At 36.8% G+C, this 22,576-nt stretch overlaps 1 protein-coding gene across 4 annotated transcripts in view; it reads right to left on the bottom strand.

The window, feature by feature from the left end:
- LOC145694428 (uncharacterized) overlaps positions 1 to 22,576 on the bottom strand; it is a 56,081-nt gene that overhangs the window by 1,149 nt on the left and 32,356 nt on the right. The window contains exon 1 of one of the 4 annotated variants that reach the window (XM_081770636.1): positions 12,850 to 13,278. The exons of 2 other annotated variants lie outside the window; for them this stretch is intronic. In XM_081770636.1, coding sequence (XP_081626762.1) covers positions 12,850 to 13,127 — 278 coding nt within the window. In that variant the 5' untranslated portion in view covers positions 13,128 to 13,278. Of the gene's footprint in view, positions 1 to 10,283; positions 10,775 to 12,849; positions 13,279 to 22,576 lie in introns of those variants that run through there. One more of the 4 variants, XM_081770634.1, reaches the window with a different exon arrangement.

Raw genomic sequence — 22,576 nt, 5'->3', positions numbered from 1 at the left:
GCGCGGTTTTCGAAAACAATCTACGGAAATATATATTTTGTAAACCTAAACATAGATACTGAAGGATAACCACCCACTTAGAGTACCTTTGTTTTATCTTGGCATACTTCCCGCCAGTGCACTTGGTTGGCTTTTAAAGATTTCCTGCTAGCACTCACGTGAACGTTTTGATCTAATAAACGTCTTATTGCTTTTGTCGTGTAGGTGACGTTAGTTGTCAGCCTGCCAATCAAATGAGGTAATTGCTATTTGGCGGGTACTTGGAATGCTTAGTTGCCACACGCGAATGTGTAAAAGTGATTTGTGAGTGATGTAGCGTTTTACTGTTTCCTAGCGTATTGTAGCCGTGGCGTGGTAATAACGTGTAGCTAGCAGACAGATCCATCTTTTACGCGGGAAGCGTGCCAAGATAAAACAAACGTACTCTAATGAGATGAAAACTGATAATAAAGTATAGCCTCATTAGGATGACACTAGCCAGAGGACAATACTTAATTTCTGCTTTTTGCAAAAGTTCCTTCCAACTTTAAGTTTCCCTTTCTGTTTCAAATTTGATTGACCATTTTGTTTTAGTTTCTGATTTCTATTGTTACAATTATAATTCTCTCTTTGTTGACAGTCGTGGATCCGCGTAGTGTAGCCGCTAACGCTCTCGCCTTCGGTGCGAGCAGTCCTGAGTTCAATTCCCGGCGAGGGTACTCGCTCGAAAAACTGTATAAGTGCTCTATAGACTAATAGACGGACCAAGTCACCGTTACCCGTTGTTAAAAGATGTTAAAGGATTAGCTCCATTAACGATCACGGCAGAAATAATTGCTTTCGTTATCTATTGGGGGGATTCAAAAATTGGATTCCGTTCAAGTTATCGTGTGGAGTAACGCACACATTAACATTATAATATTGTAATTCGTACTTGTGTGGTTCTAATAATAAGTGAGGTTCTGATTGAAAGCAGTGGCGTAACTGAGGGGTCCACAGGGCCTGCAATGTGAGGAGGCCCGCAGGATTTGCGAGCCCACCGCGAAGCAACTACAAAAAGTGTTGAATACGGAATATCCATTTCCCTGAACAACGTTATTTACTTTAGAAAAGAAAAATATGCTCTGGGTGAAACTTCATCCATTCTAGCAACATTAGTTTTAAAAAATCTTAGCACTCGAAGGTTAAGGGAAAATAATTTTTGCCTTTTTCGGTGAGTATTAATGTTAATTGTAATTTTATTATATTCCATGGTTTTATTAACCATTGTCTTCTACAAGTACATAATATAGTAGGAAGTTAATGGGCATGGGAAGGGGGCCCAAAAATAATCCTGCGGGGGACCCGATATTTTTGCGTTACGTACTGATTGAAAGTCATGGGTCTGCGATAAATCTCTTTTTCGACATTTGATGATGGATCAGGCCGGTAGCCATCCCAAAAATGTAGGGGGGCCCGGCTGAAGTGAGGGGGGCCCGATCCAACCATATTATAGTTCATTTGCAAGCCTACCGTGGAAATTTTAGAGGGGGCCCTACCCCCTGGATACGGGCCTGTGATGGATACCTATGTATTTTGGTGCGCTTAATCCAAAAAGGACTTTCATTTGTTTCCATCACGTCAGAATTTTTTTGCAACTGGCACTGTACCAAATGTAGTATATGTCGAACAATATCACAGAGATGTGACTTAATGACATAGTTGGTTTTTATGTGAAATACGCGCATGTCCTTTTCTGGGTTCATCTCGGTGCAACATCTAGCCAGATTGTTTTCCGCCATTATTGTTGTATTCCATCGTCCTTGGTAACACGTCTCCATTTATTGGACGTCCTGCTGGAATCTCTCATCCATCTCTTCACTAACAGCACCCAAATTCTCGGAAAAGTGGTCCAAATGGGAATGTAGGGAATGAACCTTCAAACGCGTGGAACAGCCTAATTTTTCGTACTTCTGCAGCATAATATCAACGATAGACTTGAAATTCCGATCCTTCTTGTTGCCCAGAAACAAATGGTTGTGATGTAGACGTGCCAGGTTCGTAACTCTCGTCGGTGTCTTCATGTCCTATACTTTCGGAACCTTCTACGTCAGGTAAATGTTCCGGCTGCATAGGCAATTAGGCATGGGCTCGTCTGGACCATGAAGGATGGCACATTTGGATATTCGTTTTAAGTCTTGATACTGAAACCGTAAATACTGGTTGAGCAAGAGTAACAATCAACATTATGATTTTGTGACTCACGCCAGACCATCGCAACGCCAAATCTGAAAGCCTGTTGTTTCCCCTTTGACCACCGTCTTAGCCCTTCAACACGTGTATAGCAAATATAGTTGGATGCCCAAGTTTTGCCTTGATGCCCTACTTGTACACCGAAATACGCGAAATACACCAGCTGCACAAACGTTGTTATCTGTCTTTTTTGCCTTGCCAACATGAACTCACCTCACAAATGTAACGAAAGGAATCTGCAGACGTTTTACAGTCTCTTGACGAAATGCCGAACACTGTATGTTTGTTGCTCCGCCGTCACACACACTCTTCATCAGTGTTGCCGACAAGTTGATACAAAAAGTCGCTAAATGGGAGATGAAATTACTCCAATTTTGGGTGAAAAGTCGCTGAAAATTATTCCTGGCATTTCATCTCTCTCTCTCTCTCTTATATATATCGAAATCTAAAATGTGTTTAGAAAAACGAAGAAAAGTAAAAGTCTACAAAAAAATCTTACATTCACTTCTCGTTTACTCGCGCTTCTACAGATTATCAGCTTGCTATCGGTAATATATTATTTGTGCTTCTAAACGGAAGCTCCGCAAATTAAAGGGCATTAAAAGTTGGTGTTGGTCGCCGTTAGAGGCAACAGATAACTACAATCAAAGCGGGAATATGGAGATAAATGCTACGTCCTTTGCTAGTTTGTCAACACTTGCGTTAATTCAGATAAGCAAAAGGAAAATAAACATATACCTCAACTTATGCGAGCTAATAGTACTTGATTACAGAATAAGTTGCTCGGAGCACAAAAGTCGCCAAATTGCCATTAAAAAATCACCAAAAAGTCGCTAATCGGAAAAATATTTTTTGTCGCTATCCTGGAAGTCGAATACCCTAGATTTAGCGACTTTCCCCCCAAATTGGCAACACTGCTCTTCATCGCGGAGGTTGCAGTGTACACTACGTTTAATGACGCAAGTGCTGCCATCTGCCGGTTTATGTTGACAACGAAACGTTTTCGAAATAAACAAACAGATGGCAGCATTTCCTATGTCCTTCCAGACATTCGTCCGTACGTCTCATATTTGTGATGTTTTTAGACATATAACACATTGAGTCACATTGCGATTTGCAAACAATTCTGACATAATGAAAATCAATTACGGTCATTTTTGGATTAAGCATAGGAATCCATTATCTAATGTTTAAAAACATGACACAATCGAAATAATGCAGGCTTCTTTTATCAGTGTACAGTAAAGCCCCGATTATCCGCGAGCGGATGATACACGAGTTCCGTGTTTTGTTGTTGTTGTTATTGTTTTAACACTGCTGAAGTCACGATCAATTATTTTTCATAAGTAGTCACTGCGGACTGACACTCCGCATGAAGAAAAGTACTGTATGTTCTATGACATAAAAATAAATTGCATTGTAAAAATCAATATTTCCAACAATGGTACACGTTTCGAAATGCAACTTTACTCTGATGAACGGAAGAAGTCGATCGTTGTATGAAAAACAGGAAATAGAAAGAGTGATTTGCATGCTTGCGGAATGAGAGTGCAGAAGACGACGACGACACATTTTATGGAAAACTTATTTTAACGAAACTACAATCTAGAACAGCGTTTCCCAACCGGTGTGCCGCGAGGAAATCGAAACAAAAATATTAATTCTATAGCAACCAAAATGCAAGACATAAGAAAAATGTATATTTGTACTACTATGAGCTTCCACAACGAAAAAAATACTGTAATTGAGGCGGTATATGGAAAAAGGGCATATACGCAAAAATACCATTTCGAGAAAATCGCTATCAAAGTTTTCATTGTTGAAATCGTAAATGCATGGTGATTATTTCACTGGGTACCTATGATAAAAATAAACTTTGGAATTTAATGTATGGAATTATAGACATGTATACTTGCTGTGTTGAAAAAATATTTCAGAATGATGTAATCTAAAAAATACCTTATATGCCCTTTTTCCATAGATATAAATGTAATAACCAAATTACTAACATTATACAATGTTTATTACCAAATTTGCATACAATAAACATGGCATCAAATTCCAAACGTTTCGAGAAGGTGAAATCTAACGATCAAATAAATTTTCCAGCCACTCTTTGTCTTCGTCCTTCAGAAATCTGTATAGAGCTCTTACATCTTTGATTTTTAGGCGGTTGAGCTCTGGATACGGCATGATTTCAAGGTCAAGATGTGTACGGTCTCGCGGTGCTCTCTGATTCCAAAAAATGAATGGCTTATACACAGGGAGGTAATTTTCGGAACAAAACAGAGAGCCAGATTGGTTCACCTTTATCATGACATATTTCATAATCGTAAATGTGTGGCGGTTGGAGACAGGTTTAGATAGGAACAAATGGCTTAATCCGTTCTCCCATTCTTTCAATAGATTTCTATCCATTAGAACTTGAAACGGACTGGGGTTGCGTCTGCAGCAGACCATCGCAGTAAGATATGGTTTCGCTGTTTTTATGACTTTCTTTTTGCTGATGTGCTTCCTAATAAGTCCAAAATTGCGATCGCATTGTGAAAATGAATGCCCACGTACTGAAAAAACTTGTATTATTGAAAGATCATTGGTCTTGGCAAACCACGCTAAGAATTTGAGAAAGGTGAGGTTCCGATTTTGGCCTCCAGCTGTATCGCAAAACAATAGAATCATCTTGACATTGGAATATTCTTGAGGTTTCTTCACTAAACAGTCATACAAATAAGAAGCCACAGAATTAGCATTCTTATTACCATCAGTTTCCATGAAACAATAACAGTACGATGTATGATCATTGAAAACATGCACATTGAAACAATAGAGCCTCATTAGTCGTTTGTAAAACTGTGTGTTTACGTTTAGGCGTGGAACAGGAAAATTTTGAGCATAATCAAATTCCATCACTAAATAAGACATATCCTGTTTTGCCTTCTGCACATAATAATTCCTTATTTCTTTTCGTCTTGCTGCCTTGCGTTTATGAAGTGCATATGGTAATGCACATTCAGCACCCGGATTGTCTTTCAACGTCAGTTCACATGCAGCACAGTAATCACAAGTGTCGGTTTGGGGTCTAACAAAGGCATATGAAAATTCAGTGGAAAAGTAGCGGAAATATGTTGTTGGCAGATTAGTGCCAGATTTCTCTTTGTAATACTCGCGGAAAGGCTCATAAATTTTCTTTATCGATAGATTAGGATTCTCAAAGTATTTTAGATTAGTCTTATGCGAGCAATAATGACTGCAGTCACTGGGTATAGTATTTAAATGTTCTGCCATTAGCTCCAACACATTGTTTTGCAGTTTGTGAGGCCTATTTGCGTTAGACCCCCTTACTTCCCTGAAGTCTGCATTTGCCAGTAGTTTACTTTGAATAACACGCAGCCGCTTCACGGACACTAGTAACAATTTTAGTATGAACTGCTGACATACCGGCATTTTTCTTCCGTTAACACACAACGAATACGACCAAGTGTGCAAACGTTCCTTCTTGGGATTCACAGTCCTCTTTCCAGACGACGTTTTGCTTCGTTCCATACAGTTAGCTAAAAATGAGTCCTGGCATGATTTCTCCTGTTGATTGTAAAATCCTGCAAATATTTCGTTTTGTGTGTCCACAGAAAACTGTTCCCAACATGATTTAAGGCAACAGTTAGAACAGTACCTGAAATTTTTGCGTTTCCCTCCAGCATTGACATACTCTTCGCCTCGAAGATGCTTATGCTTAATATCTTCTTTCTTCTTGTTTCTTCGCTGAATATATATTTTCTTATCCTTCTTTCTGCTTTCCGCAATACTAGAATCATTGCTGTTACTGGCGTTCATGTTTAGGTTTAAGATATATTCACCACGAAACACAATGGACTGCAGTACGATTCTATTACCGCCAAAATACAGCTCTGCACACGACACAAAAACAGGAGTACCAACCTCAATTTTTTAAATATCTTGATGAAAATTTCACCACATATACTTGAAAGACTGGAGAATTCGATAAAATGATCTCCGGAAAAAGGGCATATAGCAATATATGCCCTTTTTCCATATACCGCCTCAATTGTAATATATTATTGTAAATACATTACTGTGTAGCAGATAATATGTCAGAAACAGAATTTTATTTGCCGGACCCTCATACACACCAATGTTCAGAAGTATTTTCCTATGCTTGACTTCATTTGACTAGGTGAGGATCCACTTTCCGCCTTCTGTCCTACAGTCAACAGAATTAAATGTCCAGGAAGAAAGTGAATTGGTCGATGTGAGAAATGATGAAGGTTTGAAGCTCTAGCACTCACAGAGAGAATATCCAGTTATTTCTACAAAAGCTGTGAAAGTTCTCATTCTCTTTTCTACATTCTACTTAAGTGAAGCAGGATTTTCTGCAATGAACACAATCAAATGTAGGAACAGGTCACAACTGTTAACTCTGGAACACAATACGACGATGTATTTATCAACTATCCGTCCACAATTGAAGAAGCTAATCAAAGAACATCAAGTTCAATTGCACATTAATATTTTGCTTCGTGCACCAACTTGTTTTACTTATTTTGAAAAAATGTAACCTGCAAATATTATTATTATACCATTGTAACCTTTAATAGATATTATTGAAAAATTGTTACATTACTAATTAAGAATTCTAATCTCCATATAATATTTAAAAATTGTATATTAACCATGTTAATTAACTGTGAGTTTCATACTGTGTAACTTTTCTGTACATTTTTAATGTTGAAAAAAAGTGTTTGTTATCATTATGATTATTATTGCTTCTTTATTGTTGCAGATCATATCGTAACTTGAAATTTCAAAATATCATTCAATCCTTTCAACGAAGCAATCATGCATACAAATTACCTACACTTGCGTTTTAAATATACAACAGGTTTGTTTGTTCTTTCGTTATTTAGTGATCCTCCTTCTCAGTGAAAGGTTGGATACACTTTTCCAAGCAGAAAGTGTATTTTTAAAAACCTGAGTCCAATAATTCAATTGCAATTGTTATCTGTTTTTAAATTGGAATAAAAATAAACATAATGATTTGACACGGGGGAAAACAAATGGTCGAGCTTTCTTCTCTGTAAGAAGATCAGTAATCACAGAAAAAAATTTATTACAGTATATTTTGTATTTACAAATAGTAATAATGATATTTGTGTGTGCCGCGATAATTCAAGTTACACCCGTAGTGTGCCGCAAGTTGAAGAAGGTTGGGAAACGCTGATCTAGAATAAAGAAAAGTGTTCCCAAAACAAGAAGCAAAAACGAGTGACTGATTTCTTTTTTTCTTTAAAAAAAAATAACTGAACCCTTTTTATTTTACAGTACAGTATTGTTTTTTTTTTTTTTTTTTACTATTCTTTATTTTAGTGATTTAGACGTAAAGCAAAGGTTTCTGCTGTACTGTACATATTTTAAAAGTTTATATTATGTTTTTTTGAAGAACAAAACAGATGTTATGCTGATATTTCTTACTGTTTGTACCTAATTTTTAGTCTTTTTTCGGGTTATCTGCCATTTTCGCTGTCCGTGGTGCACTTGCCACCCAATTCAATGGAAAATTGTGCTTTACTGTATTTGAAGATTGGTGAATCTTTGCAAAACCTTGGTTTTTCAAAGCATCTATTTGTACTATGTGAGAAATATTCTTCGCTTGTTTTCGAAACTCTACAATATGTTTTAGGCACTGATGCCAACGTGAAATGCCATAAAATCCCATCTCAAGAGGCAAACAATCCGATTTTGCATATGAATTTTTCCCACGTTGCACCACCACCACCACCACTACTACTACTACTACTACTACTACTACTACTAATAATAATAATAATAATAATAATAATAATAATAATAATAATAATAATAATAATAATAATAATAATAATAATAATAATAATAATAATAATATACAAATGAAGCTTAACTATAACATCTGTTATTATTTGAACTTCGGAGTGAATTGTCAATAAATTTCGATGTTCTACGTATTTAGAATAGTTTGTGACTCTCTATTTTTCTTAACTGGGAACAAATATATTTAAGGCCTGTGACAAGACACTAGAAAAGTTTTGTTCTACATACATTTTATGTGCGACATTTCGAAATATTTGATTCTCATTTGATATTTTAATTTATTTAATTCATTTTTTATTTTCTTCCTTCTTCAAATACCAGAGCACAAATGTCGTTTCTTGATACTTTAATTGAATCACATACGATTAAATCACTCTTCACTAGCATGGACTTTGCCGATAACAAAGATAGAAAACTTGAGACTAAAAGTTGACAACACTGACATGGTTATTGAAGACTTACTATGTCTGCTTCTTGCTTCTAAGGGTTATACATATAGTGAAAAATCCCACATATATATGTTGTCAATTTCGACGAAAATTCCCTTTATCCCATTCCGAATAATTAATATCAAAAAATCCCACGAAATGGGATTTTTCCCACGGATTGGCATCACTGGTTTTAGGATGGAAAATTGTTCTATAATTATTCATAAATACCAACAGATAGATGTTATTGTGCTGAACACAATTCTATCCGTAAGAGTGAAAGCTCACGCAGAGTTTACGAGAAAAAAAATAATTGTAAACTTAAAACTTGATATTTACAATTTTTAACATCAATGTTGCCCATTCTACTTATTGAACTGTAATTGATCTTGACGTATATCGTCATTATGCTCTTCAATATGATAGATGCAAAACGACATCACACTGTATAGTTAATGAGATACAGCCTAAAATAGGGATGCACACGAGACAAGATTTGAGGCTGTCTCGTCTCGAAAATGTGCTGTAAAAGCGATGTCTCAACTCGAAAAAGTGTATATTTTTCCATTGGAAGAACTGTGTCTCGACTCGAAGTTTGTCAGAAAAAATCTGTCTCGACTCGTCTCGTGCGCATCCGTAGCCTAAAATTATTATAAAATGTGAAATTTTAATTTCTGTTGAACTAAAATATTCTCCAAAGATAGGATATATACAGGGTTGGATTTAAGGCGATGCCCTGTATCCCCTTCCCCCTTTATTCTATCTAAAATGAGAAGCTAGCTGTGTAAAATAACAACACTTTCATACGGATCCTGTATAATATATCTATTTATCATGTTCCAAGTGTTCATGATTAAAGGCATTCCTGATCTAAAGCAACAACGTAATAATATAGTGACAATTACAGTATATCGATACAAAGCAACCGTGGCTCCGTGGGTAAAGCGTTGACTTTGCATTCAGGAGATCTTGGGTTCGATTCCCGAGATCTGACATTCAGCATTTCCAGCACAATTCCTCATTCACATCACACACCACAGATGCCTAAAAGCATTTTAAAAACTCAAATTAAATTAAACTGTACTAGTAGTTGTCAGCGGACACCCCGTCAGAAAATTCTGGATCCGACTCTGGATATATACCAGTCTACAGATCACAGGTGAACAACCAAAGATTCCCTAAGATTCCCCAAAGGAACATAGGGATTCCTTATAACCTGGAAAGTAATCCCTAGGTTCCTTTGGAGAATCCCTCGCACACATCTTGTGGAGGTTTGAAACATATTCTACATTTTTTCAATCGAGCAAGTATGACTTCGAGTGACATGTTCAAAACCGCACTCTCTACGTTGCGTTGTTTTTGAATTGCAGCCCTCTGAAGTTCATTTTCCCACACTTTCAGCACCTTATATCGCCGAAACTATCCCTCACTTACCAAAGTTCCAGAATACTTTATTGCTGGCTTCGGTGTCGGGAATCAGCTCCCGAAGTTTGTTCAAATAGTTTCTTACCACCCTGTATATATTCGTTGGTAATGAAATATGTCATAAGTTTAGCCGGGGCAAAATCAAACTGTGAGGTTGCTGCATTGGGACACTATTTGTTAAAGGATGTTTCCTGCACAAGAGTAACATGTAAATTGCGATTTAATTCTTCACAGTTCCGGAACGCAGTTAGCCAATTTCAGAATAGAGGGGAGGAACCCCCGCCGAAAGTATACCTGAAAGGAACACACTGGTCATTTCACAAATAATCTGGAAGACAAGAATTTAGTACTTACATGAAGTATCTAATATGCGTAGATAAACTTAAATATTGTGTTTATTTAAAATCCCAAGTTTCTCGGCAGTCTCCAAGATAATCTGGCAAAGTTCCTGGTGGACACATCAAGCTTGGAACGTCAATGAAATTCTTAAAGAGTGATCTTGGAGTGTTAACAGCTGGATGAATCACATCATCACCATTCACTACTAGATTAGCTTTTGTAGTAGTAGTAGTAATAGAACTAGATTTTAGATTACTTTCTGGTTCTTTAAAATATTGCCACAACCACGAATTGTCAGTTTCAACAGGTTTCTCTTGCAGATAATTTTCGGGGATCACAAAATATTTCCACAACCACTCATTATCTTTAACACTATTAAAGTTTCGAAAACCATTTCTCAATCCTAATAAGCTAGGAACAACAAACAGCACAATCACAATTACAGAAAGAAAGATACGGCTAATAGCCATCTTAGGAAACAACTAACGTATAGCGTCGACCAGTTGTAAAGGTCATTATTTTGTGATCAGCAGAAGAATATTGTGTCTTTTTCCTGGTAAATGAATCACTATTTTTATTTATTTCTTTTGTGGTCAATGCACTTTCCGCTTCTTTCCGGATGACATCGAGCAACTTCCGGTTTGGCTTTATAAACAGAATCGATAAGTTAAGCTGTTTCCTGATTTCTTCATGAAAAACATATATCGAATAGTGAATAGTCACTTTTCCTGAAACGAAGTTCCGGTAGTCACCAAGAATACGTTATTCTTCACGTTCTGATCGCCTGCGATGACAGGCGTCAAAAGCTAAACAAGTGGGAGAGAAATTTGCAGCAAGTGCAATTGTGATTATATCAAGGGGTGACCCGGGAGAAAATCCTTCCAGTGTTTAAAAAAATAAATCGAGTCTTATTTTGAATCGGGCTGAGCCTGGATTAGCAATATTTTCTGTTCTCTCAATGCTACGTTCACTTTCTCTGTTCACTATTGAAAGTCCTCCACAAAGAAAACTTTTGAAATAATCACTAATTAATTGTATTACATTTTATGTGGTCTGCGCATATTTTAAGGCGTCAAGTGGCAAATTAAGCTTATGGAAATATAACAAAGACAAACAAGTCAGAAAAGAAGTTCAGACAATTACAACTGCAACGGTCTGAACAATGTATTACAGAAATTAACTGGTGCTATCTCAGTTTATGGAACACTCCTTTGTAAAATTTAGGTAAGAAACTTGAATTATGATTTCGTAAGAGGAACATATAAGAAATCCATATATATATATATATATATATATATATATATATATATATATATATATATATATATGTCGACCCTACCTTAGTATGTGTAAAATACGAGAATATCCAGGGGTAAAAGTAGTACCGTGCCGTAGAAAATTAGCGCCCGGGGCGACAGTATACGACGGCGCCCCTATACATTTATTCCAAATAATTTTTCCTATCTTTTTCCTTTTTCTCCCGATTTTTTCGGCCCCCTTACTTCGGCGCCCAGGGCCGTCTCCCCGTTCGCCCCACCCACGGCACGGCCCTGGGTAAAAGTGAGGTGGAAAACGGGGAGAGGTCGCCCCATCACTTCCAGGAAATATCTATGGCGTCCCCCCACTTTCTAAGAGAATTACAATGGGCAAAGATAGGCAACGGGGACGGCGTGACGTTATGCATCCCCCTACCTTTTCAGATCCACTTTTATCTCTAAGAATATCTAATATAAAGTCTGCATTTGTAAGCACATAAGAACGTACTGTTAAAAATGGAAAATAGTAGGCATTGTTGTAAGTCGTGATCCTTAATGATCAAAGTATTCCTAAGTTGTCCAAAAAGTGTCCGACTCGTTGCAGTTGGCAGTGATGATAGTGATGATATAACAGTGTTAAAGTATGGCGGAACTGACCGATGTCGTGTTCAAACATCAAAAGAAAATTAAAACAGCAATTTGAATTACCTGATGTGAGAAGTGATAAAACATATTTCAAGGATTTTCTAATCTTCAATTCCTGATATTCCTAAGTTTAGGAAAAAGAACGTAATTAAAAATTTTGCAAGAGTTTGAGTAACTCAAGCATGATGTAAGGTCAGAAATATGAAAAACATATGACATTAACAGACAAATGAAGCAATTGATGGATTAACACAATACTGCGACAAGGTGAGACGTGGAATAAAAGAAATTGGGAATGAAATGGCGCACAGGAAAGAAGAAATGATTCTCGAAAATTCCAATGGAACGTAAGTTGTGTTGTCTTATGTAGTTTGCGCTCAAACTCACCATAGACGACGCGCCTCCTCTCTACGGACGCTTCCAGTAGCTGCCGCTCGGGATTCCCTGCTAAGCTCCTGCCCTGGCTCAGTTAGATAGCATTCCTGCTTTTCAGTGGCCACCTAGCACAATTCGATTTATGTATTTAAGTTGGCTCGTGTTTTATATTCAGCCCTTCTAAAGTGAATCTGCACACATTAATGCAACTCCTTCTTAGGAAACACTATCTAAGGCAGTAAGAGTACGTGTCCTGCTAAGAGAAGTTCACATTTCATGAATATAATAAGTATGCCTCCACTTACCATACTTCTCGGCACTGTCCCACGGCATCCATCCGAAATCCAGGCGGGCAAGAATCGTATTTTGTAAGAGTCTGACTTTCATCTGTATCAACATGGTTGCTGTCGTAGACTCCAATTTGCTGAAGTAATTGCAGAAACCAGTTCTTCAATCGCTCGGAAATGACCACTTTATTCGTATTAGTTTCTTCAGTTGGCGCCGAATAAGCGAAACAAATGAGTAACGAAATAACGAGTATAGCTATGTAGCCAGATTGCAATTTGAAGCATAACCCTTCCATGTTTTTCTGGAAACTGACTCACTGACTAATTGTACAAGTTTGGTAGTAAAAAAGATCTTTTTTGCATTTGTTTTTCTTATCATTTTTGCGATACAAGTATCTAAGAAGAAAACAGCACATATTGTTATGTATTATCTCATCTTCCGTTCCAATTCTTTAGTTCATGGGAACGGAAATGACATACGATTTCAGTGGAAGGAATTATTTATTTTAAGAAAAGAATAAATAACTTATCAGTGTTTACTATAATATGTCTATCTCACGCGTAATACAAAATGTATTTGATGAAGAAGTTCAAATATGGACACAAGTGTTGCTACGTGAATTAATCAAACAAATTTTTAGATTTCTTGAGCGGAAACTCATTTAGTTTCATTCATGTAGTACCCTTAATTGCTGACATAGGAATACATGGGGAACTTACATATTAAACTCAGTACTCTATTCTGCGGAGACTAGTATTTTTCATACTGAATATTATAGAAACGCGCTCATCCATAATTACTCAAATAGGAATACATAAGGAACCTTTTCAAGTTAGCATCGTATTCTAAGCAGAGATTGGTATTTTGTATCCTGAGCAGTATACAAACCCGCTAATCTTAACAGTAATGCAGGTTGTCCACCACATAAGGATATCAATAATTACTCCCATAGAAATACATGACGAATCGTTTGAATTCATCGTCGTATTCGACGAATAGACTAGTAATTTTCAAGTTGAGCATAATCCTAACGCGTTAATCTTTACAGATCCGGTTTACAAGACATAACCTTTCCCATAACGTTCAGCTGTTAGCAGCTAACGAGAATGACAAGCATCACTGAATTGCATCAATTGTTGCACAATGGTTATCTTGATGAACAACAAAAATACGGTTCAATTTGAGCTAAAAATACTTACCGCAGAACTACGTTTTTATTCTACTACCCTTTCGGAAACAACTTTTGTTCTAACAATGGACGCCGAAACTTTCTTTCTGATTCTCTATGCGACAGACGCCACCACATACATAGTTCCAACGGAGTCATTCACTCAAATAGCTTGAGCGTTTCAACGCGGCTAGATACGGGAACACAGGAGTGCCAACTGTTGGTCACACATCTCGCTTTTCTTACCTTGATCCTCTTTATAAGTTGATCCGGTTTTGAGGACTTGACTATACTAGTATTTTGTATGCTGAGCGTTATACTAACCCGCTATTTTTAACAGTACTGCGGGCAATCTATCAAGCAAGGATGATATAATTACTCTCAGAAGAATACATGGGACCGATTTTTGATTCTCCGTATTTTGATATTAACTGGATGGATCACGTCCACCAGTGAATTCTACTCCTAACTTTAAACCCTCTGCATCCTGGCTATCATTGATGATGGTCCATCAAGTAAGTAGTCTTTGAGATTTTGTGTTTCTCGGACGCACACACGGACAGAAAGAGTAAATCAAATACATGTTTTGATAAACCAAACTGATATATATATATATATATATATATATATATATATATATATATATATATATATATATATATATATATAGATAGATAGATAGATAGATAGATAGATAGATAGATAGATAGATATAGATATAGATATAACATGTTAGTATGATAAAAACGTAAGATTATCTCTATCCGGCCTTCAGGAACACTTACGAGCGTTTTATATGTTTAAATAACTTTGACATAATTCTTAGTGCAAATCCGCTAATTTCCTGTTACATCATCCTCGATCTTGTTTTACTCAGTAATTGTGCAATCAGCAAATATTGAATAATAAGGCTAGTTATATTCATTGTAACATTCAAATACCTTCAGTAAATTTGCAAAATGTTGATCCCACCCGTACTTCCTCTTTCTTCGTCATTTTGTTCCTTCTGACTCACCCCTGCATGTTTATCTTCAGTAATCCTGCTCTTCCGGTATCAAATATTGACGAAATTACCTAATTCCCTTTGGGTTTGTATCTACAGTAGACTCACGATTATTCGATCTAATGTGGCAGAAGAGTAGTGCTCTCAACGGGTCGGGTCGGGTCGGGTTGAAGACCGACCCGACCCGTGACCCGAATTGACTGACCCGACCCAATGACCCGACCCGACCCGACTGACCCGAACCGTGATCCGATCTGATTGACCTGACCCGATAACCCGACCCGAGCTGACCCGGTTGACCCGACCCGACAACCCGACCCGAATAACCCGACCCGAGCTGACCCGATTGACCCGACCCGACAACCCGACCCGACAACCCGACCCGAGCTGACCCGATTGACCCGACCCGAATAACCCGACCCGACAACCCGACCCGAGCTGACCCGACAACCCGACCCGAACTGACCCGACTGACCCGACCCGACAACCCGACCCGAGTTGACCCGACCCGAACTGACCCGATCCGAGTCGGGTCGGGTCGGGTCAACCCGACCCGTTTGAGAGCACTATGGTCACGACACTGGGTGAACGCCAAAATGCACTCACATTGGGAAACTAGTTTTGAAAGTATAATTTTAGAAAATAAAGCATAAAGCATAATTTAAAATATATAGCACAATTCTTGGAAAATTCTCTTTAACTGAAAGTTTAACATACTGTGTTAATATTTTTTAAAGCCAATATTTACAATGCAAAATCATTGAGAATATAACAATGCAACAATGAAAAGCTTATTTTCATTTCTGTAAACTTTTCGGTGTAATCCTTTGATGTGGAGAAAAGAAAGTAAAAGAAGAAATTTTTCCGCCAACAATGAATAGTATGCAAGAACTCCATACTATATTGTTACAGTGACGACGCCAGCTTTAAGTTCTTAGGGGCGCAAAGGAGGGGCAGATACATTTTCATGGGCGGCTATTTGCCATACCAAAAATGACATATTTATTACGTTTGACTTATTTTACATTACATTGTGTATTTCGTTGCTGTTTTTATGTTAGATCTATATGATTATAAATTAAACTTATTTCAAATAAAATTTGTAACTAACAAATAAGTAACGTCTGCACATGAAATATTTTTCAATGAAACTTTTGAAGCCTAAACATAAATTGAATTACTTTCGCGTATGCTACAAGTAACACATTCGTCTATATGCTACGTATCTCTCTCTCTCTCTCTCTCTCTATATATATATATATATATATATATATATATATATATATATATATATATATATATATATATATATATATATATATATGTAGAGAGAGCGAGCCAGAGAGAGAATTTACGAGGAGCTGCTGAAAATGGCGTAGTCCAATCCAGAAGGAGTATAGGTACTAGGTAGAAAAATGAAACCGTAGTTTAGAAAAACATAACTCTGTATGTACAAATATAAATTTTCATATTAATAATAAAATTCTTATTGTTTCTCAGGCCTCTGAAGTGATTATGTGTGCCCAAACAGATAATTTCACGAACATCCAGATCCTTACTGTTATAACATTTTTGTTCCACCAAGGAAAGTCACCGAAGTAAATTAATTAGGAAATCAGTGAAACACCACGGGACTCTCCTCCGTTATATATAGTGGTGAAGAAGTAAGTGGCTTAGTATAAACGTAGCAATTTCTCAACAAATTATGCTTTACATCCAGGATGATTAAAAGCAACGACTCTTCCTGAAATTATGGATGAAATTTGTGACATTATTCTTGAAAATTGCAGTATTTCAGCCAGTGGTGGATATAGCCCGGGGCCGGAGGGCCTAGGCCACCCCAGTTTTTGTGTGACAAAAATAATTTAAGCTATTTATATTTTATTATAGTCTGAGGTCTGCACCCCGCTTTCTCAGTTTTTACCTTCTCAGCAAAACTTGTGTCAGGGATTCTGGGCATTTCTTTGGAACTCGTCGGTAGCATAATTCAGAATGGCTTGGGTATGCGCAAGTTCTCGGCATAATGGGTTCCCAAAATATATGTCAGGAGAATAAAAGGGTAACGGCATTAAGAGAAGTATTCTTTCAATTTGACCGTAATGCTGATCAATTTCGCTGACGAATAGTAACCATAGATGAAATATGGTTGTACCACTATGATCCTGAATCGGAACAACAGTCAATGGAGTAGTAGTACTCATTTCTCCATCGCCCCAAGAAGTTCAAGACACAGAAGTAGGTTGAGAAATTGTATGGAACATTCTTCTGGTATAAGTATGGAGTGGTAGACTACCTCCTCAATGGTCAGATATTTAATCCAGAATCTCTACATTACTTACAAAACTGAAAGAAAAATTCAAAGTACAACGCTGCGGAAAATGAAAAGAAAGGAATTCTGTTCCTTCAGGAGAATACACCTGTCCATCAAGCCCCTGCGAACATAACTGACATTGCATAATCTAGGATTTCAATGTCTAGATCATTATTCTTTTTCTGCAGATTTAGCTCCGTCTATTACGTATACTTATTTCCCAAACTTAAATAACACTTGAAAGACGCCATTTTAGATCTGATAGGGGTAGTGCTACGAACAGAGGTGCGAGGAAATCTAGATTTTTTAAACTTTTCTGCAAAAGCTGGAGCACTGTACAAGGTAGTATATTGACTCGGGGGAAGAGAAGAAGAAGTAAAACCTCACCAATCCACGTGTACTCCTTCTGGGTTGGGCTACGAATTTTTCAGCAGTTCCTAGTCAATATGGTAGACGTCATGTCAGTACTTTGAAACAAAATAAGTAAAGGAGCACTAGTATAAACCAATTACTAACTAAAGATCAGCACTCTGACAATACATTTTATTGGGAATCAATTTCATTCCATAATTTTATTATTATCATTTGCAGGAAGGGAAAACACAACTCTTTTTATCTCCTTCAAAAAATTAAGCCCTGGTAGTTGCAAACTAAGCTGTTATAAGCACATCCTCTGAATATTGGAAGCCGAGAATAATGTTTCAGAAGAAAGAAGTTTTAAATAAAACAAAATATGAAACTGAAAACTTCAAACCTGGACAAATACAAACAAGTTACGTAACTGGTTTTACCTTTCTTTTGTTTCCAATCGAAGTTGATCCAATGAGAAGAAAACAAGTCGACCAAATCTACTATTGTTCGCTAGGCACAATTATTAAAAATCATAAGAAAGAAGTATAATTAAAATTTACCTCAAAAGGGGCTAAATTAGAAAACAGAAATATGCGTGCATACCCAGACGCTTAAAGAAGAAACCTTGAGAATTAATCTGCCACATAGTAAATTCATTGAAAGTAGACTACAATTTGTCAATGAGATTGGTTATGATACTGATATATAATACTACATGAAGAATGTTTAAAGATTGTACGAGTCTGGGGGGGCAGTCTAGGTGGCAGTCAGGGGGGCAGAAGTAGCTACTAGGGGGGCGCTCGCCCCCCTTGCCCCCCTCTGGCGTCATCACTGTATCGTTATGTTTACTTTTTGAACTTAAGCACGTTCTGTACTTTTTGGTGGCATCTTTTACTTTCCCTTTCTGTATATATGTACCTGTAAGGCGCACACAAATGATAGAAAAAATTTATTCGAGCAAAGCACATCTCTTTACAATGAATTAAGTAGAAAGTTCATTAAATATGAGAGAAACTAGTTCCAAAAAATATCAATAAATAGATCAAGATATTTAGAATATTTGATGTATACACGATTACTCTTGTATTTGAAGTACACGATTTAAATATACATTATACACGATTAATGTAAAATAATCATTGAAATTAACAATAAAGCATAATTTAAAAAAAGCATAATTAAACAAGAAATAAAGCATAATGTGGGTTGCTCCAACAATTAAGTTGTATGAAGACGAGAAGAAAACGAAAGCTGATTCCTTAACGAATTTCGTTGAACTTCTTTGTGTCTACAAAAACGCATTCCTAGAAACCTACAAGCTAGGTATCATCTCTGATTATATCAGTTTCTAGTGCTACATGTGAAAGGTCATTCTCTTCTTTGAAAAGATTAAAGACTTGTATACGCAAGTCAATGACTCATGATAGGTTGAAAACTTAGTGTTACTTTATATTGAGAAGAAAATTGCTAAATCGTTAGATCTTTAACAAGTTGTGGATATGTTTGCACCTGCCCACACGAATAGAAAGATCCTCTTCAAGTAGAGGCATGAACCTGTAAGTTATTTTCTTTACCTGTAAAAGTATATTTGCTTCCACTTAAGTCAACCAGCTACACATATTTTAAACGCCATGATTAAATAACTATTTACTTATATTAGAAATCAGTTGCATTAATGAATCCTAGTTGTTTGAGGTACTAAATTCTTATATTTTCACTGTTTTCCAAAGAGTAAAATCATGAACAATAAAGATGGAAACATTCACCTTGAATACACACACACACACACACACACACACATATATATATATATATATATATATATATATATATATATATATATATATATATTGGAGATGTCCCCCTCAAAATCCTCTTGGGCCCTTCATTGCCCCCCCCCCCCTTAAAAACTCTAGCTACGCTACTGGACACCATGCACCAGAGATGAATTCTCTACCACTGAGCCACCGCGGCCCTGCTTGGGCTTGGTCGTCCATATCCAATCTCTCTTTTGGCGTTACTTAAACAACTTCTAGTTTTGTTCTAAATCCGGACTCCATATTGGCGTAGATATTAATATTACAGTCGATTGGTAAAATCAATCTTCCACATTTAAAAATTAAAGTACACACAAGTAGAAAAATAAGCATTTATCATAAAAACACTAGCTGCAAGTGTTCAAAATAGATTTAAGGTTACTATAAAATCAATTGGAAATTGCTATTTTTAATTAGGCAGCTAGTGAAAAAGAGCAGCTTTCGACTCCAGCAGAGTGTAAACTCAACCTAAACTGAGTTGACCAAAGTGAACTGACCCGACTGACCCGACCCGACAACCCGACCCGATAACCCGACTGACCCGACCCGACAACCCGACCCGAGCTGACCCGATTGACCCGACCCGAATAACCCGACCCGACAACCCGATCCGAGTTGATCCGATTGACCCGACCCGACAACCCGACCCGAATAACCCGACCCGACAACCCGACCCGAGCTGACCTGACCCGACAACCCGACCCGATTAGCCTGACCCGACAACCCGACCCGAACTGACCCAACTGACCCGACCCGATAACCCGACCCGAGTTGACCTGACCCGACCCGTTTGAGAGCACTACAGAAGAGTATGCCGGGTAACAGAAAAGGCTGATAGGCCGGAGTTCTATGATTACTTACTTCCTGCCCCACCTATTCCACTAAAAACACTCTTTTTATACGAAAACCGGCTCTTATTCACATTTTGTTACTTCTTGCTATAGGCCAGAAGTTTATAAATGTTTGTTACGTACTGTACAGTATGTTTTAATAATTTGTTACAGAAAAAAAAGTCCGAGAATAAAAATATTGTTCACATTTTAGGATAAAATTTAGAGTGGTATTCAGAGAGAATTTCGTAATCAGGCGTTAGTCACACTACTAGTTACTGTCGAATTAGCTCTGTACTAAGGAGAATGTACCTTTTCAGTATTAAGAGTCTGCTTGGAGTTCAGCCTAATAAAGTTAATTTGGATATGATTAACTAATATTACCCCAATGCATCTTATTAGAAAAATAAATGTGGCAACTATGGAAATCTAGACTTGCGCATGCGTGGTCTGTGAAGATGAAAATATGTGAAATACGAAAATATTTTCTTCGTAGTTTGACATAACGATGTACAGTATATGTTGATATGGACAACAGTCTGTATCGTATGATATTATTTTTCTTTCCTGCAGACCTGAACATTTAACTTGTTAAGTTTTTTGACCAGACATGTATAAACCTGTTTTTCTAGACAGTTCTAATACGTAAAGAAGCCATTACGTTTATGTATTCTCGATTGTAAAAAAGGAATTTTGTCAAAAATAAAAAGAAAAATGCAGAAAATCTTCGGAAAAAACATTAGTTTAAATATATTTTATCTTGAGTGTTATTATTGAACATTTGGTGAGTAAACTAAGTTTTAATTAGTTCCAAAAACTACAATATAACGAACTTACGGCTAAATACATACGTAGATGTTATAACATCACAACAACTTATAAATACTGTAGTTACAAAATCGGATTATAATTATCAGGGTGTCTACTAAAATTCCAAAATGAAATTTTGTGACCTTTTCTTCACCAAATCATAAAATTTCCTAACATTCTCAAGAGCGAATAATTAATCCGAATTTTCAAGCATGCGATATAAGCGTGCTTTGCTTGTGATTTGGTAGCATCTAAAGCTGACATTTTGGGGGATGAATTTTGACGTTTTATAGAACAAAATTTTATAGCCTGTACTTATATCTGTACAGATAAAAAAAAATCATGGCCCAAAAGCTAAATTTCGTGACTTTTTCTTGACTTTCATGATCGTTTTCTGATTTCGTGGCTTTTTGGGAACTTTCGTGACTGATATATACCCTGTTTATACATTTTTGAGGGATGTATTTATGTCAGAATAAGTAGAAGTTAGTTAATATTAGCGACAATCCAAGGATTATGTTGTAATTATAAAGGAAGATAATTTACCGATCATTTATATCTTTCAGAAAACTGAAAATTTTCAACTCGTGTCTCACTGCTATTGTTGAGGATTCGGCTTAACAGTTGCTTCATAGTTAACTCGCTCGATGTGGTGAAAGGATTCTCATAACCTAAGTTTATTGTGGCTAAACCAGGGGATCCTCTGCTCTAATTAATTAGTAACATGTGATTAACTTAGTCAACTACTATGTGCTGATCAGAGATTCTAAATATACTTCTGATACGCATGGGTTAGTCAAAGGCATAAGTCCAGTAATGTCTAACTTAATTGCAAGAAATATAAAATAATGTGCACTGTACAGTATGAATACACACAGTTTAAAGCGAACAAAATATTAACGGCAATCGTACACCTAATTCTTAACACGTTAAGTGCCACCTACGTCGCAACAGAAACATCCCCTATTGCCAAAATGTATTTTCTTCATTTCTGGTTTCTGTGTTTTTAGTAATTCGATCATTTTAGGTAATTCTGTAGTATCGGTACTATGTAATATAGATACTAGATACTTTTTTTTGTGATGATACGTTAGTTTCGTGCGAATTTTTGCCGATTGTGTCGGGATATTCCCGAGAAAACGCGAACGCATAAATTAGTAACGAACTTCTGTACGCTTTGTTGTATTTTTATTCTACGTGATTTTTGTCACGCCTTAGTTTTGAGTGACTTGAATAATATATCAAACTTCTGGATAATGTAGAAAATATGATCTGTTTTTGTCACTTTGGCTACAGCCATGTGAGACCATGTTGGACTCAAAATTCCACAGGCCGAGGCTGTTTGACGTACTACCAGACTGACTACTATACGCTGCAGTACGTTTTAATGTAGAAAATGTGAGATCCGTTAAGTCACCACAGGCTATAAGCTAACAAGAGGTTGGGTGAGACCA

The sequence above is a fragment of the Thermobia domestica genome, chromosome 9 (assembly GCF_964235325.1).
Source record: "Thermobia domestica chromosome 9, izTheDome1.hap1.1, whole genome shotgun sequence".
NCBI classification, from domain to species: domain Eukaryota; kingdom Metazoa; phylum Arthropoda; class Insecta; order Zygentoma; family Lepismatidae; genus Thermobia; species Thermobia domestica.
This window is presented reverse-complemented; position numbering and strand designations above follow the sequence as displayed.